Here is a 16,103-nt window from a genome sequence, read left to right as displayed (position 1 = left end):
CAGTGCATTGGTTTTCTGGCTTTTTTAAGAAATAAAAGATTCTTTGTGAAGCTTTAAACATTTCTTCTGTTGCAAATCCCTTTTGTGGTTATAACTGGAGTCTTTGTTTTAAAGAGTATACTGCGAATTCATCTTATAAAATGTTTTTCTTCCATGATTCAGGATCTTTTCGGCTATGGATATTTTGTCTCCAGTTTATGGTTTTCTGCACACACCACAAGGCTTTCCAACCTAAAAAAAACCTCAGTTTTTCAGTGAGGTCATTAACCTCAGTTCCTATAGTACACAATGACCACATTTCTAAATTTTAGAGGATGCTAGGTAGCCTTGGAACAGAAACCAAATTTGTCATACCTTTTCGCGCTGATTAATTCTTTTATACACAATTCAGAAAAGTGTTTCTGTGGGATGTATCGTCCCATGCCCAGTTTTGTGAACAGTTGCCCATTTTCATAAACCACGTTCCCCCTTGAGATTGTGACCACTGGCTGCCCATCACACAGCATTCCCTCAAAAATGTTATAGTCTTTGCTGAAATCTCCCTAAAAACAACATAAGGTTAGGTTATACAAGATTATGCAAATTGACTTACTAACTATAATTTATATAGAAAGTATAAGTTTGTGTGTAAATAAAAAAATACATTTGTTATAATAATAATAAAATATAATAAATACATTATTATTAGCATGCACTGTAGGCTATTGCCCATCCCTTATCGTAATATATTAAAACAAATGACTTTAATAAATCACTAGAAGGACCTCTGAGCCCATTTACAGTGTGTAAAATGGCACACTACAGTTTTTCAGCCCAAATCTGTTAGTTTCCACATTCAGCATTTTTTTAACCATTCTATTGCTGTATCAGCACAGTTCAAAGAATGAGCTCCGAGTGGCCATCTGTCTCCAGCACTGAGACAAACCAGCAAAAACAAAGTTTTACAATTAACACACCAGCTATCATCTTAAAAAGCTAATTTAGAAAGATAGTAAAAGTTATGCATTCCATCAACTGACACTGTGCAAAGGATATTCATTTTAATACCGTATTCAGCTTGACTAAGAACTTGTCTGTACATAAGTTTCCATTAATTGATTTATGAATAACAATTGCATACCTTTTGCATTATACCATTTCATGCATTTCATGCTTTTTGTTTTTGCATCTATTTTGCTGTGAATGACAATAAATATTCCAGCATTTCAAAATGATTAATGCTACAGTCCCAAAATTGAGAGTAAAGGTATTGAAATATAGTGCCTAAAATACTGTAACTCCTTCTTATCTTCTGACAGCTTTGTTTTCTTTTTTTCTTTAATTTATGTTGCTTGCAGAAAAACACAGATTCCTTGGTTTGTAAAATGAGTATAAAGCTGACCACACATTCTCTATTGCTCTGTGAACTTCAGTAAAGCTGAAATATGTAACATTTTCAACGATAAAAAAACCTTGTTGTCTTGAAAACTCTTAATGTTTTGAACACTGTGTAGAGCTATGAAAATGTCCCTAACCTGTGCTCTGGCTTTGTTAATCAATGCCTGACGAGCGGCATGTGCAGACTTCCTTTTTGAAAATTGTTACGCAGTTTCAAAGTTAGAAATCACACTGTTTAGCTGGTGGATGAATTATTCAATGTATTAATATTAATAATTGTAATAACGGTGTTTTGGAGCCTAGGAATAGGCTAACCCATTCAGGAGGTAAAATCACAACACTTTAACCTAATAATTAGTCCTATCTGAAGGATAGATAACCATGACATTTCACAATTGAATGAACTGTCAGTACAATCAAATGTGAGGTACAGTTAGGAGAAGCTTTAAATCTAAACTTAAAGTGTAGTTTAATTCAAGTATTGTGGACAACTGTCTTGCTCTTCATTATTTTTCGCTAAGAATATGCATTCAGTTGACCCTAATTGTCTAATATGGAGCCAGAAACGTCACCGGTCTCTTATTAGCACATCTTACACAAGAGCTCAGTTCTTATTAACGCAACGCTGCTATGTACTAAATTTCAGCACATTACTCTTCGCTGCTTAACTCACATCGGCGGTTGGTTATTTGCCTAAAGGGAGCTAGCCCAGATTCACAGGGAAAAGGAGCAGCAATGTGGCCCAATTACATAAGACCTACGGCCGTCTGCTGTTTCCGTCCTCTCCTGTCATGCATGAGCTTTACAAACGACATGTTTGAGCAGGAAAAACGCTTCAGTTTCTCCATACATGGTCACGTGTTTACAGCCGTTCTGCTGTGTTAATGCTTTGTCATGGCAACATCTGCCTCAGTACTTCCAGCACCTATAGAACCTGTATGAGCCCATTCATGCAGAAACATATTTGAAGTATTTGAACCTATAAACATTACATTTCAAAGAATTTTTAGCTTTTAAAGCAAACTTTGCCCATTTATTTTACTATTTATGTCAGGTCTTAATATGTGACTAAGGAGAACCCCCGAAAAAAAGTATATGGATACAAATGTAAAACGATATGTCAACTAATTGGCTCATTTCAGCTGAATAACAAAAAAAAAAAAAAAAAACGTATTTAAAGTGATGTAAAAAGCTGAAACATTGCTGACTTGTTCAACTACAAATAAACTCAAGCACTCATGAAATGAAGCTTTGTAAAAGCTGAAGCCCATGAAATGAGAAGGCTGGATTTTGAATTATACAGTCACAACTTGATGCCACATTGGTGTGTAACAATAAGGCATTGATTCTGAAAATGTTGTGTTAGTGTAAGTTACTACATATGTGCAGTTTACATTGTACAACAAAATGTCTCATCCAGGCACGTTTACCATGGACCTTATTTTTGAATTGAAATGGTGAATTAGTTTTCTGGGTTTTGATGTCACAGCTGCAGCAGTAGACTCTGTCTTCATGTTGAATGTCTGGCTGTAAAGAATCTCTGTGTATTGAAACAGGGCTCATTATTCATTAGAGCATGTAAATGAGGTCACAGGCTACTGTGAGTTACCTGGTGGCCTCTGGGTCCCATGTGACCAGGTCTGCATCAGAACTTTTAGCAATTCTCCCTTTTCGATAATAAAGGTTGGAGATTTTTACTGCGTTAGTACTGGTGACAGCTACAAACCAGTTTTCATCCATTTTTCCGCTGTGCTGGTGAAAATAAAACCACAAATTGTGAGTTATTTTTGTGATCGATGTACCTCACATCCATGAATGAAAAAGCTAAAGGTCAGCACTACACATAGATTTCTATCAGAAGCACTGACCACCCCTTTTCCCATTTAACAGACATCCTATATTCAACACCATTGACTATCTCTATAATATATAGATTCTTAATACTATATAGCATTTCTGAAGGAAACAGCAGTGCTTGCCAAGCAGAAAAAGATAACATAAAGTAACAGAAGGAGTGATGCTTGCCTTGCAAAACTCACTGCCACAATGTTACGGTTTTTGTTTGTGGTTGCCAGGTCATTCATATGTTGTTGCTATGGTGTTTTGTTATCTGGTGGTTGCCCAGGCAAGAAACTTGTACTTGTCTGTACAAGAAAATCACCTTTATATATTCATTTATACTCTGTGTGTCAACCTCCTCTGGTGCTGTTTGGAATGTAAAAGCCAGGTTAATAGGTTCAATCATTTGCATTTGGATAATTAGTGAAGGCAGGTGCTATAGTTTACTAAGAGGCTTTAAAAACCCTTAGTTTGTTGGTTTTTAGGGAAGGGAATAAAGAAAGGAGACTGTGTGGATGCTGAGAGGCTATAGTTAGTCTTCAAGAATTTAATTTAAGCTTATTTCTCATTTAAGAGGAAGAGAGAGGAATTAGTGTTTTGCTCTTTTAGGTTTTGGATCCATCATTCTCTTTTGAGTAACTAGTAGTACCTAAAGGAGAGGGGTATTTAAAGTTGTAGTGTAAGATACTTGTTTTATTTGTCAAGTCTGGTCTTGATGTGTTCTATCCCACCTGAGGCTCTCACTGACCAATTTGTTATACCTTTTCTCCCTGTGCATGATTTATACCATAGTCTTACAGTAAAAGCACTTCCAAACAGTCTTTTTCTGTGACTTCCACCTCACGCTTCTCTCTCTCTCTCTCTCTCTGTCTCTCTCTGTCACCACAACTTTGATACTGTTGCCCCTAGAACTCAAAGACGTTGTGACAGTCCTTTAATCTGAGTATATCCTGTCTTCTGAGGTAAGACTGGGGCCTAGAAACTGAGTAGAACTGAGGAAAACATGCATACTGGCAAATAAATCAGCTTTATGTGAAAGCGGATTGGTGGATGGATTAGTGGGGTTAAAGTACAGGTATTCTAATGAAAAATTAGACCAGTAAAGTACAAATAATCAATTAGTCAGCACTCAATACAAAAATTAGCAGATGCAGAAATTAAATATGCATGATATGCAAATATTACATTTTATTAACAAACCTAAACCATAAAAAGTGTAAACTTGCAATTTTATCATTCAGGCATTTTATACAATGAGATTAAAGGGACAGTTCACCCAAAAAATTTAATATGTCATGAATTACATTACAAATCCGTAAGACCTTCATTCATCTTCGGAACACAAATTAAGATATTGTTTATTAAATCTGACGGCTTTCTGACCCTGCATAGATGGCAACGCAACCACCATGTTCAAGGCCCAGAAACCCAGTAAGGAAATTGTTAAAATAGTCCATCTTTAAAAGTAGTCCATCCACACACGTGTGTCATTATTTCTTGAAGCTTCATAAAATTTCAGTTGAACCACTGATGTGACCTTCTGAAACTAGTGGAAAACATAGGCAGCCTAAAATACAGCTTCATTAACTCATTTGTGTTTGTGCTGCCCTCAAGTGGAATTATATTTCACATGTTTGTAATCGTCGAATGTCACTGTTAAATGTATTTCAGTGAAACATTTGTTATAAATTGCCTAAATATGTAATTTTAGTGGCATATCATAATAAACTCTGACCATTCTAAGACACATCTGGCTTTCTAGGGCTCTTGTTATATATTGGGCAATTTACCATATAAAAATTAATGAGGTCATGTCATAAAAATAGCTGGTTATTATTAGTCTCTTAACACAATCACATGAAAAATAATTTATGACACACTTATGCAGAGCCCTTGGTCTTTTGACCAGATATAATTAGTAAAAATGTCACTTCACATCGGTAGTTTAAAGGCACAGGCCAGTTCTTGTGTAACATGGCCTGTTTGCTCAGGGCCTGATCAGTTTTGCATTCAAAGAATGATTTACAAGAAACACCTGCACACTGGTTTACTCTTCTTACAGTAAATCATGATGAAGTTTAACTCTGGGGCGAAAGAAAAGAGCGCCTTGGGGGAAAATCCTAAAAAATCCTTTGCAGACCCATGCTGATACACAGGGTTTCTAACCTCTGTATTATAAACCAAATCAACACCCTTAAAAATAATTTTTTTATTGTTATCTGTGGTTACACAAAGGACTTTTGACATTCATGGATCCCTTTCATCCCAAAAATTTTCTTTAAAGTGTAGAAAACGCTTTGTTTTTCAGTGTAATAGAGCTCATTGTCATGTAGCATGAAGACATATTTGTATGCCATGAATATTTGAAGAGTTGACACCTTTGTCATGAACAAGAATGCCAGGTTTAGATGTTAGTGTTAATAATGTGTCATTACAGTAAATACTTGAGTTAAAAATGCACATCAGTATTATTCAGAGAATGAAACTGAGCAAAAATATCCGCAATATATGCATTTATATATATATATATATATATATATATATATATATATATATATATATATATATATACAAATGCATATATTTCATATTTTTTTGCTCAGTTTCATTCTCTGAATAATAATGATGTGCATTTTTACCTCAAGTATGAGCTCCATATTTTCACTGTAAACACACAAAAAGCAGATTTTTGTGCTTAAAAAAATGTAAACTGGTTTCTTTAATATTTTCTACAGTTCTGTTATTAGTTAATGCATCAGATGGCATTCAAGTGATTGTACATGTAAGTGACTATGTCAATATGCTGCAGGTGAAATTTGCATTTCTGTGCAAAAATACTGTAAATTTATCACAGTAAAGAGGGGAAACTATGAATGGGACAATGAGTAATCCATTCGAGTAGGTAGAACAAAGTTTTAAATATACAACCTATAATGGATCTCCCAAATGAGCTGCTAACAAACATGGCCTCAGTTAAAATCATGAGACTGATGAGTTTTATAGGGGCTCCAGACAGTAATTGTGTTTAGTTTAAATGTTTATATTTTATTTCAAAACTTAAAATGATTACTTCAAATAGGTTTATGAATAATAACGGATGCAACAAAACGTATTTCATCATTTCCATTTTCCTTGGTACTGATATGAAAGTCATCCACAGCTGTGGTGCCCATGAATGACAGCTCCATGTGTGTGTGTGAGTGTCTATTCCACTCCGCAGCACGAGTCAGTCTGTGGCATTGATGACCCGTGTGCCAGCTGCTACCTGCAGATCTGAGCCAACTGCACACAGAACTCCATCTTTAATATACACATCTGTCATCTCCGAGAAATCCTCATTTACCACCTTCCCTCCTTTAATCAAAATCTGACTTTGAGTTGTCATATTATTGACTAACTGAATAATGCACAAACGATGATTAAAAAGAGTCCAAATTATGTTCTGTAAATGAATTCATTTTTTTCAGTAAACCTACAAACTCTAAAGGATGAACCACTGTGTCTGTCAGTGTTGGGTTAGAAGTGTGATCTTTTTAATCAACGTTTGTGCATTCGTTAGTCATTTTAAGAGAAACTATGCAACATATGAATAATCATAATCAATTATTATGTTTCTGGTACAGTCTCATTGATAAGATGTGCAATGTGCAATGCATCCTCTTCATGTTTTGAAAGGCAAATTTGCCTCTGCAGGCTGTGCATCAGATCATCACTCAACATCTCAACTCAAAGTTGAAAGTGCATAAAAGTTCAACTGCAGCAATCAAACTAGAGCTGCTTATCTAATAGACCTAGGGTGTCTTTGCTGATGTTCTGATGTTGGAGTAATGATAATCTGACCTGAACCAGTTCCAGTAAGTACAACCATTTGAATATTCAGTTTTCCTTTCTATTTCTACCATATCCATATGTGTCTAATTTGAATTAGATTTGCCTAAGATTTCAGCATAATTATGCTGCTGTCTACTTGCGTAGCCACAGTTTGGAAAAGATACAATTCAAAAACCACAGTACACCTCTGGAAATCAGACACGTACCGATTTGACCCTGTTATTTGGTTTTCTTGGAATCTTCCAGCCATGAAACTGTTCATCTCTCTGGTTCTCATTACTGTTTGGTTCTCCACAGGTATGCTATGATTTAGTTGTGTATCTATTTATGTTTACCATTCAACATTTCATGATGCTTATATATGCATTGTTGTAGCCGTTGTTGATAATATTCAATATGAAAAAACTTATGAACTTTGGTAGCCTATGTAATTTTAATGAGTGTCAAAAACTGATTTATGTTTTTTATGTGTGTTACATGACATTCTCTTTATATTTCAGTGCTCGCGCTGAGATGTTACCACTGCAAATACAAAGACAGTTCATCTGAAGAATGCAAGCAAAATCGAACAAAATGTCCTCTGGAGTGTGGCTCTGTCACCATATACAGCAGTAAGCATTCCATGATTATGAAAAATATATATATATATATTTTACACAATCTTCATCTAGTTTTTTTTTTTAATTGTCTGTGCAGATGGCGGTCCATTATATAACAGTAACAAGAACTGCACAGATCCTGCCTTGTGTGTTATTGACCGCATAAACCTTGGACAAAACGAAAGAATCTTTAATCCCCAATGCTGCGACACTAACCTCTGCAACACTGAAGAGGCACCAGGTACCTAATATATGACAATGGTTGTATTCCATATTTTATTTTTGTAGTGTACAAATATAGCATTAATTTATTTTTAATATTTCTCAGATTAGTTCTGTTTTGATTCATCTCTGCATTGCACTAACTAGCCTATATGCTCTCTTTCATTCTTTCTTATAATGTGTGTAGCAATGCCACGATATTCCAACGGGATGATGTGTTACACGTGTGACTTATTTAGTAGAGACTGCTCAAAAATTGTGACCTGCTCAGGTGATGAGAACAAGTGCTTCAGTATAAAAGGTTATTACAGTCTCCATTCAAAATATTCTACATAAACAGAACTGCTTGTTTACTTTTATTTTTCTCTCATGTATACCATAACAATCTTTTTTTTTTTTTTTCAGAAAGTATAACTGGCATAAAAACAAAAGGATGTGGGAACAGTGTAATCTGTGAGAATAGTGTATTAAATACTCTGGGCTCTATGGCTGGTGCTCAGACGACGTGCTGTGCAGGAATTCTGTGTAACAGCGGTCAGTGCTTGAAACAGAGTCTCTTCCTGCTGCTGGTGCCGCTTCTTTCTCTCTTTTCCCTCTGATATGTTTTTGGATCTCTAGAGTTTTTCTGTGATTTATAGACATCCAGTTTTAGTAGTAGTAGTAGTAGTGGTAAATTAAGAATATTTCCATATAATCATGATGGTGCTTCTTCTTCTTCTTCTTTTTCTTTCTTTTTTTTACTTTCTCTCTACTGGTTTTGGTAAAGGAAAACATACTTGGTTAATTGAAGATAATTCTTTATTTTTCAATGGGGGTAAGATAGGGCACACAATTACTATGCACATCTGTCGTTTTTATTTATCATGTCTCCACCAGCTAGCTGTCCACACTGGATTTGAAAAAAGAATGACCTAAATATAACAGTCCACCATAAAGATAAAAAATGAATTATACAAATTTAACAAAGAGTGAAATAAAGCATTTTGAAACCATTGAAACTGTATCTATTCAAACAGTGTCATTTCATTTGCATCCACAATTATTATTATTTATTTATTTATTTCAAGTGTTAATGCACTTGGCTCCTAAGGAAACATCATCAGGGTCAGTGAAAAGCAAGGCAAATTAAGGCAAATATCAGTTGTGAACAGACTACATTCACTACACAAATTTTACAAGCCAACCAATCAGAATCAGTATTCAAATGAATTCTTGGGTCTGAGACTGAAGAGGAAGGACAAGGCATGCTAACCATTCAGGCCAATCAACCTTAAAATATTAGTTTATCATCAAAGCTGCTTTTGACAGCAGGCAAACATAAACTTAAAGATGCTGTATGTAAGATTTTGACTCTACTAAAGCATAAAAATACCATAAGATATTTGAGAAACATGCTAAGTTATCATACTTGTTTATCTGGAAAATAAAATGCTACAGTCAGTTATTCTCCTTATAGAAAATGTGCGTTCCAGCCAGGGAGGTCGGTGTTTGTTTTGGTTTGTAAAACCCGCCCACCGTCAGTTTACTCAATTGCATTTCGGCACACCGTGTTGCCAGTTGGGCGGAAAACACAGTTGCTATTTCATTTCATTCATCGTCAAGTGCGCATATTCCTGTTTGGTTCGTCAATCTGGCAACCTGCGTGTGCCTCAGGTCTGAGGAGGAGGGGCCGAGTGAAAAAACCCTCTCCAATATTTTGAATTTGGACTGCAATACCTAGTTTAACCACTCGGTGTCAATCCTGCACAGCACCTTTAATATCGATAAAATACCTATTAATCAAGGGTCTGACAACAAATGGGATTGATGGCAGTGTAATTTATAAATTCATCTTCACACATGTGAGTGCTAGAGGGAATGACTCCCTGCATCCAGGTAAAAATGAGTATAATTAATGGTTGTATAATTAATCTTATGACACTGAGTGATTTGTGCCATTGTTTTACTTTATTGACACGTGTTCTTTTGGCAATCGAAGAGATAATTATTATTATTATTATTATTATTATTATTATTATTATTATTATTATTATTATTGTATCGAGCTGTACATAAGCATATCACAATTTCAGAAAATGTGTTTGAAAAAAAAGCCTGCTGTATGTTTATTTATTTTATTTTAGATTAAATCAATATTAGGCTTAATTGATATATTAGCCTTCTAGAACAAAAAACAACAACAACAACAACAGCGGCCATCAGTGATTATAAACTCAAATTGATGAAAAAATATCAACTGCAGTCCCCACACTTGGACAGATTTACTGTGGATTATTTGAAGTAGTTTTTTGTATGACCACACGGGGGTGCTGTTTGTCAATGTAGAGGTTAATAAAGTCTAGTCAATTCAAATGTTGTTTTCAGCTCTCACTTATTGAAGAGTCATCCCTGCAGTTCCCTTTAAACTCTGCACCTTTTTAAAAATGGTATATGCTTTTGGTTTAATTTAATGATCAGACGTGCACAGACACGTAAACTTTAAGACACAGTTATTTACACAATGGCAAGAAAATGAACAGGATGGTGGTGGTGGGGCGGGGGTTAAATCATTGATGTATTGGGGTTACATGGGGGTGTCAATTTGACAATATCGTTTTTAAAGGAAAAGGAGATAGGAAAATCTATATTAAAACCTATATGAACTGTTAACATATTAAACAGTTTGTTTGTTTGATTATTTATTTTATCTGTGGATTTATTTAATTATTTTGTAATTATTTTTTTAATGCAGAATATTTAGCAATGAAAAAAAGTAAAAGTAAATAAAAGCTCATAGCCAACATCCCTAAAAGATAACTATGACTAATAATGATTTCCATATTTAAAATGTGTGTTTAATATTCCATCCTATGCGTTAAGACATAAACTCATAGTAAGGAAGACCCAAGAACAGTTTTTCTTATGCTCAATCAGGAAATTCTTAATGTACTTGTGTATCTTTAGGTTATAGTGGCACCAAAAAGTTGTGCTGTTGTTGTGCTTATTGGTTAATTTGCATTGGCAACATTGTTTTTTATTTGCAGTGATTTGACGGAGTGTATGAATAATGGCTATAATGATTTATTTTGTTGTTGTTGTTGATGGTTCCGTTGGGTCTTTTTGTTGTTGCACAGGAATCTCCTCAGAGCTGTGAATTGCATCAGCCGGTTCAGAGAAAGTCTTTTCACTGTCACAGCATCTTGTGCAGCTTACTTTGTCTTTGCTGCGTTAAAAAATAGAAAACTGACATGCACGAGAGACACAAAGATGCATGTGCCGGAAAGATAAGCAAGCCTTTAGGGTTTATAAGTACCTAACCTCTCTCTGTCTCTCTCTTTATCTTTATTTTTTCTCTCACTCATTTTCTCCCTCACACACACACGCTGAACAATTCTGTATGCCTTAAGAGGATTTACAGGGTGATTTGAAGTGTAATCAGAGTATGAAATATTAAGAAAGCCAGGGCATCTACACTGTGCCTCTGCAGACAGGGATAAGAATTTACTTTCGCTCTTCAAGTCTGGGAGAGTTCAGAAAGTGTTGTTTGTTTATCGAAGCGCTTGCATTCGTATAACATGATCATCAGCTGCCAGACGAGACTGACGCCTCTGCCGCTTACAAAGTAGCTTTCATATTATGACCATAACATGCACTGTCGTCGTTTTAATGATACAGTATGCTGCGGTTAAAACGTTCCCTTACTATATAAGGCGAAAATCTAATAAATCTAGCAGGACATTTAATGTAATTTTACTGTGAATTACCATTATTTGTCATCTTAATCTTTTGTCATTCCCAGTTCGTCACTAAACATTATTTATTTTTTCCTTATGAGTTATTTATATTAGGGTTTTATGTAACATTCTTTTTTTCAGTTTTAGTTATTTTTTAATGCATCGAGTTAAGAAATAAAGTTACGTTTTTATTTTAGTTAACATTTATTTACCATGAGTAAGGGCGGGCGTACACGGTGCGAATTCGGATGGTCGGAAGATCGTATGTCCACGCACACGTCACGAGTGAATTTATCGGAAAATCGTACGGAAGAGATGATATACGACACGATTTTACGACCTGCCGATTTCCGAAGCAATCGCACGAAGTTCCGCGCCAAAAACATGGAGTCAGAGGAAGAGATTGCTTTTTTTGTGGCAGCAATGGCTAGCGAGAGAATAAAAAAGAAAAGAAAAAGTAGGGCATGGCAAAGAGTTTGGCTGAGGAGCAGAGAAAAGAATGGACTTTCTATTCTTCAAAAACAGCTTGAGGTAAGTGATTCTGTGAGCCCATTCCTTGATGTGTTTGTGGAATATATGGTAAAGTATAGAACCATAGCGTGTCAGGCAAGTTTGTGCATATAGTAACGTCATTTTTATATATTTTTAAACTAATTTAATTGCTGTATAGTCTAAGTATTATAATTTTTACAGGCTAAATGTTTGATATATGGAATACATATTGTATTTTGGGAGAACAGTGATGCAGAGTCAACATGATGCAGAAAACTGCCTTCAGGCTTTTTGCTATATGCTTACATCAGTATAGTAGAAATGCATTGTAAATAGACTTACATAAATACAATATGTGTAATTGATGAAATTATTCTACAGATCAATGACGTGACAGGCTTCAGGGAGATGTTACGGGTAACTGTAGATGAGTTTTATGAGTTACTGGCCATAGTTGAGCCTTTGATCACCAAAACAGACACAGTCATGAGAAGGAGCATCAGTGCCAAAGAGAGGCTGTCAGTGACATTAAGGTTTCTGGCCACAGGTAAGTCATATATATATATATATATATATATATATATATATATATATATATATATATATATATATATATATATATATATATATATATATATATATATATTTGTTTGTTTATTTATTTATGAGAGAGACTAAAATTGACTATCATCCTGTGAAAAAAATGTGCTGTATAAATGTATTAGCATTGCTTCGCACATAGACAAATGTTCTTTACTCATGTTTATTTATTGTAGGTGAGTCTTTTAAGTCACTTGGCTTTCAGTTTCGCATGGGAAGCACAACCATTGGCAAAATTGTGGAAGAAACTTGTGAAGTCCTACACCATACTTTGAAGGAGGATTATTTGAAGGTTTGCAATCATATGCCAAAACTACTTCCCATTACACTGTTCCACTTCCTTTAAGGGTAACACTTTATATAAAAGGCACGATACAGTCCATAAAAGTAGTTAACAATATTAGTTAACATGAACTAACAATGAAAAACACTTTAACATAACATATATTAAGTTTTGTTAATATTAGTTTTAACATTTACTGAGACATTAAAATCCAGAGTTGTATTTGTCAACATTTATGCACTATGATCTAACACACAAAAAGGGTTAACACTTTAAAAATGTTTGGTTCACTGTTAGTTCATGTTCTAGGGGATCATACTGATTTTCAAGAAGCATCTCAATTTAGCTGTGTATTCTTAATGTGGTATTGTTATGTTTACAGACACCAACTTCTGAAGAACAGTGGCGGAAAATTGCTGAACAGTTTGACATGAAGTGGCAATTTCCTCATTGCCTTGGGGCAATAGATGGGAAACATATCTTCATTCAACCCCCAGCCAATAGCGGCAGCACATTCTACAACTACAAGTCCAGGTTTTCTATTCTGTTGATGGCTGTAGTGGATGCCAATTACAGATTTATCTACACAAATGTGGGAGTTCAAGGCAGAGTTTCAGACGCAGGTTTATTTGCACAGTCTGATTTGCGAGCTGCCTTGGATGACAGAAAATTAAACCTTCCTCCTGCTGAGGCTCTACCAAACACCAACATCATCATGCCATATTGTTTTGTGGGAGATGAAGCTTACCCACTGAGAAATGACCTGCTGAAGCCTTACCCCCACAGACGATTACAGCCTGAAGAACGCATTTTCAACTATAGGCTATCCCGTGCAAGACGTGTTGTAGAAAATGCTTTTGGAATTCTAGCAAACCGCCTCAGGGTGTTCCGCACAACCATCTGCCTTAATCCTGACAAAGCAGTTACTGTCACTTTGGCTGCACTGTGCCTTCACAATTTCTTACGTCACAAGCAATCAGATGCCTACCTTCCACCTGGATACACTGACTGGGAGGATGAGAACCATCAGCTCCACGATGGGACATGGAGACAAGAGAGAATCCTGCAGTCAGTTAACATGGGAGGAGGGAGAAATCCAACAATAGCTGCCAAAGAGCAACGTGACCATCTTAAAGAATACTTTCTCTCCCCATCTGGCTGTGTACCATGGCAAGATCAGTATGTGTAATGGATAAACTAAAAAAAAACAACACCACTTCATTGTCTATGTTTTCATTATTATTTTTTATTTTCTTGTTATTACCAGCATTTTATTAACAACATGTTCTATAAGATGTCAAACATTTTGAGCGAGTGAAACACAAAATATTTAAGATCACAAATTGCAATAAATTTTGTGTCAAAACACAAAAATCCCAATCAAAACTAAATAAAATTACATCAATCAAAAGATAAGCATTCTGTGTTTATTTCTGTGTTGCCTACAGCATTTTTGAACCATATTCTAGCCAAAATAATGGCCAAAAAACAAAAAAACAAAATACAACTACAGCTCTTGTAACTGATTGCACCCTGTATCGTCTAGCTGATGCATTAATGTGTAATTTGGCTGGGATATTAAGGGGCGTGGGGGTGGGGGTGGTGTGGATGCTGCGGATGGTGGATTAGCAATGTATGTAGGATGGGGAGAAAAGTAACTTCCAGACATGGGGAAGCCTGGATGAGTTTGCATAGGATGCACAGAAATTTCACTTTCTTGAGCATCATAAATCTGAGACATTATAGCTCTTTTTAGTCTCAGTACTAGGGCAGGGTTTTTAATTCGGCCAAGTTCCTCCCCCACCTGTTTCCCAAAGGAATACTCCCCTTTTTCCTCTCTATTAGAAATTCGGTCTGCAACCTTATTGAGTATTGCAAGTTTTTGTTGCTCAATGTTGTTATTTTTCTGAAGCCTGTACTTGGCCCGACATGATGTATTTCCAAAGGCAGGTGGTCCAGAGGCAGGTTGTTCCTTTTCACAAGGTGTGTCACAAGAACTCTGCTCTAAACCAGGTGACAGATCAGTGTCATTTTCCAGATCATTCTCTGCTCCTCCTTGAGCACTAGTGTCGTCTTCAAGCTGTAAAAGATGCAACAATTAAACAATTAAAATGTAAACCAGGAAAATGACAACTGCCTTCCTTCCAACTATCTTCTTAAATTATCCTACTCTGTCCTCCTGTTAACATCATCTATACATCTGTATCTCTTGCTATTTATTTTTCCCTCCCAGTTTTCTCTCTCCCTAGTAAATCTACTTACTTCCAAGCTACTTTGACTTGCTCTCTGCAAGACAAATGGCTTCAGGAACTGCAAATGTTGTAATATCCACTTCTGCCTTGCTGTTGGCTGTTTAAAACCACTACCACTTGCTTTTTCTTTTATAAGTTTTCCAAATTGTGTCCTGAGCGTGGCCATTCTTGTTTGGACATCTTGTACTGTATGAACAATACCAGAAAAAAAGCCATGTTATATTATTCTGTGTAACTATGATGTCTCTGTGTATGTAGGGTGACCAGACCTTTTTTCCCTTATACTGACATATGAGAGAAAGGTATAATGTAAATGTCTACAATGACTTGGTTTATGAGGACAAAAAAAAAGCCTAGTCGTAATACTATAGCTAGCATAGCGTAACTGTAGAAATAAAAAAAAGGGGAATTAAAAAGCCTAGTCGTAATACTATAGCTAGCATAGCATAACTGTAGCTAGCAATAGGTAACATCTCACCTGATAAATGTAGCTCTTGGGCGATCTGCTGTAAAATATCATCACGGACGACCCTGTCATGGTACACACTGCTAGAGACATCATACAGCGCTCGCTGTTCCTGCCAGAGTTCAGCGAGTTTATCTTCTTTGTCAGTAGTCCACATTCGCCGTGGCGCTGCCATCTTCGTCTCTCTTCTTCTGTGGTTTTCCTAGTTCGTGATTGGTCAACTTCAGATAGCTCAACAAATCGGCTCGTTCAACCGCACAAATGGCACGAATTCAAACCGATAGCTCACGAACTTTTTAGACATGTTTAAAAATGATCGGGAGGTCGGGAAGTGCTCGTAAGCCACTCTGCTCGGCTCGTAATTCATCGCAAATGATACGAGCCGCGACCATACGAGAATACGCGATTTCCACACGATTGAAAAAAATC

General features: G+C 35.9%; 2 protein-coding genes across 2 annotated transcripts; both read left to right on the top strand.

Annotated features, from left to right (window-relative positions):
* The first annotated feature begins 7,219 nt into the window (after positions 1 to 7,219).
* On the top strand, positions 7,220 to 8,824 carry LOC113116806 (uncharacterized). Its single transcript, XM_026285125.1, has 5 exons — positions 7,220 to 7,344; positions 7,548 to 7,658; positions 7,744 to 7,887; positions 8,056 to 8,169; positions 8,274 to 8,824. The coding sequence occupies exons 1-5, from the start codon at positions 7,296 to 7,298 to the stop codon at positions 8,465 to 8,467; spliced, it is 612 nt and encodes a 203-aa protein (XP_026140910.1). The 5' UTR covers positions 7,220 to 7,295; the 3' UTR covers positions 8,468 to 8,824.
* Positions 8,825 to 11,834: 3,010 nt separating this feature from the next.
* LOC113116805 (protein ANTAGONIST OF LIKE HETEROCHROMATIN PROTEIN 1-like) lies at positions 11,835 to 14,269 on the top strand. Its single transcript, XM_026285124.1, has 4 exons — positions 11,835 to 12,112; positions 12,455 to 12,620; positions 12,850 to 12,965; positions 13,339 to 14,269. Exons 1-4 carry the CDS (start codon positions 11,846 to 11,848, stop codon positions 14,143 to 14,145), a joined length of 1,356 nt encoding a protein of 451 aa, XP_026140909.1. The 5' UTR covers positions 11,835 to 11,845; the 3' UTR covers positions 14,146 to 14,269.
* Positions 14,270 to 16,103: the final 1,834 nt, after the last annotated feature.

The sequence above is a fragment of the Carassius auratus genome, chromosome 16 (assembly GCF_003368295.1).
Source record: "Carassius auratus strain Wakin chromosome 16, ASM336829v1, whole genome shotgun sequence".
NCBI lineage: Eukaryota > Metazoa > Chordata > Actinopteri > Cypriniformes > Cyprinidae > Carassius > Carassius auratus.
This window is presented reverse-complemented; position numbering and strand designations above follow the sequence as displayed.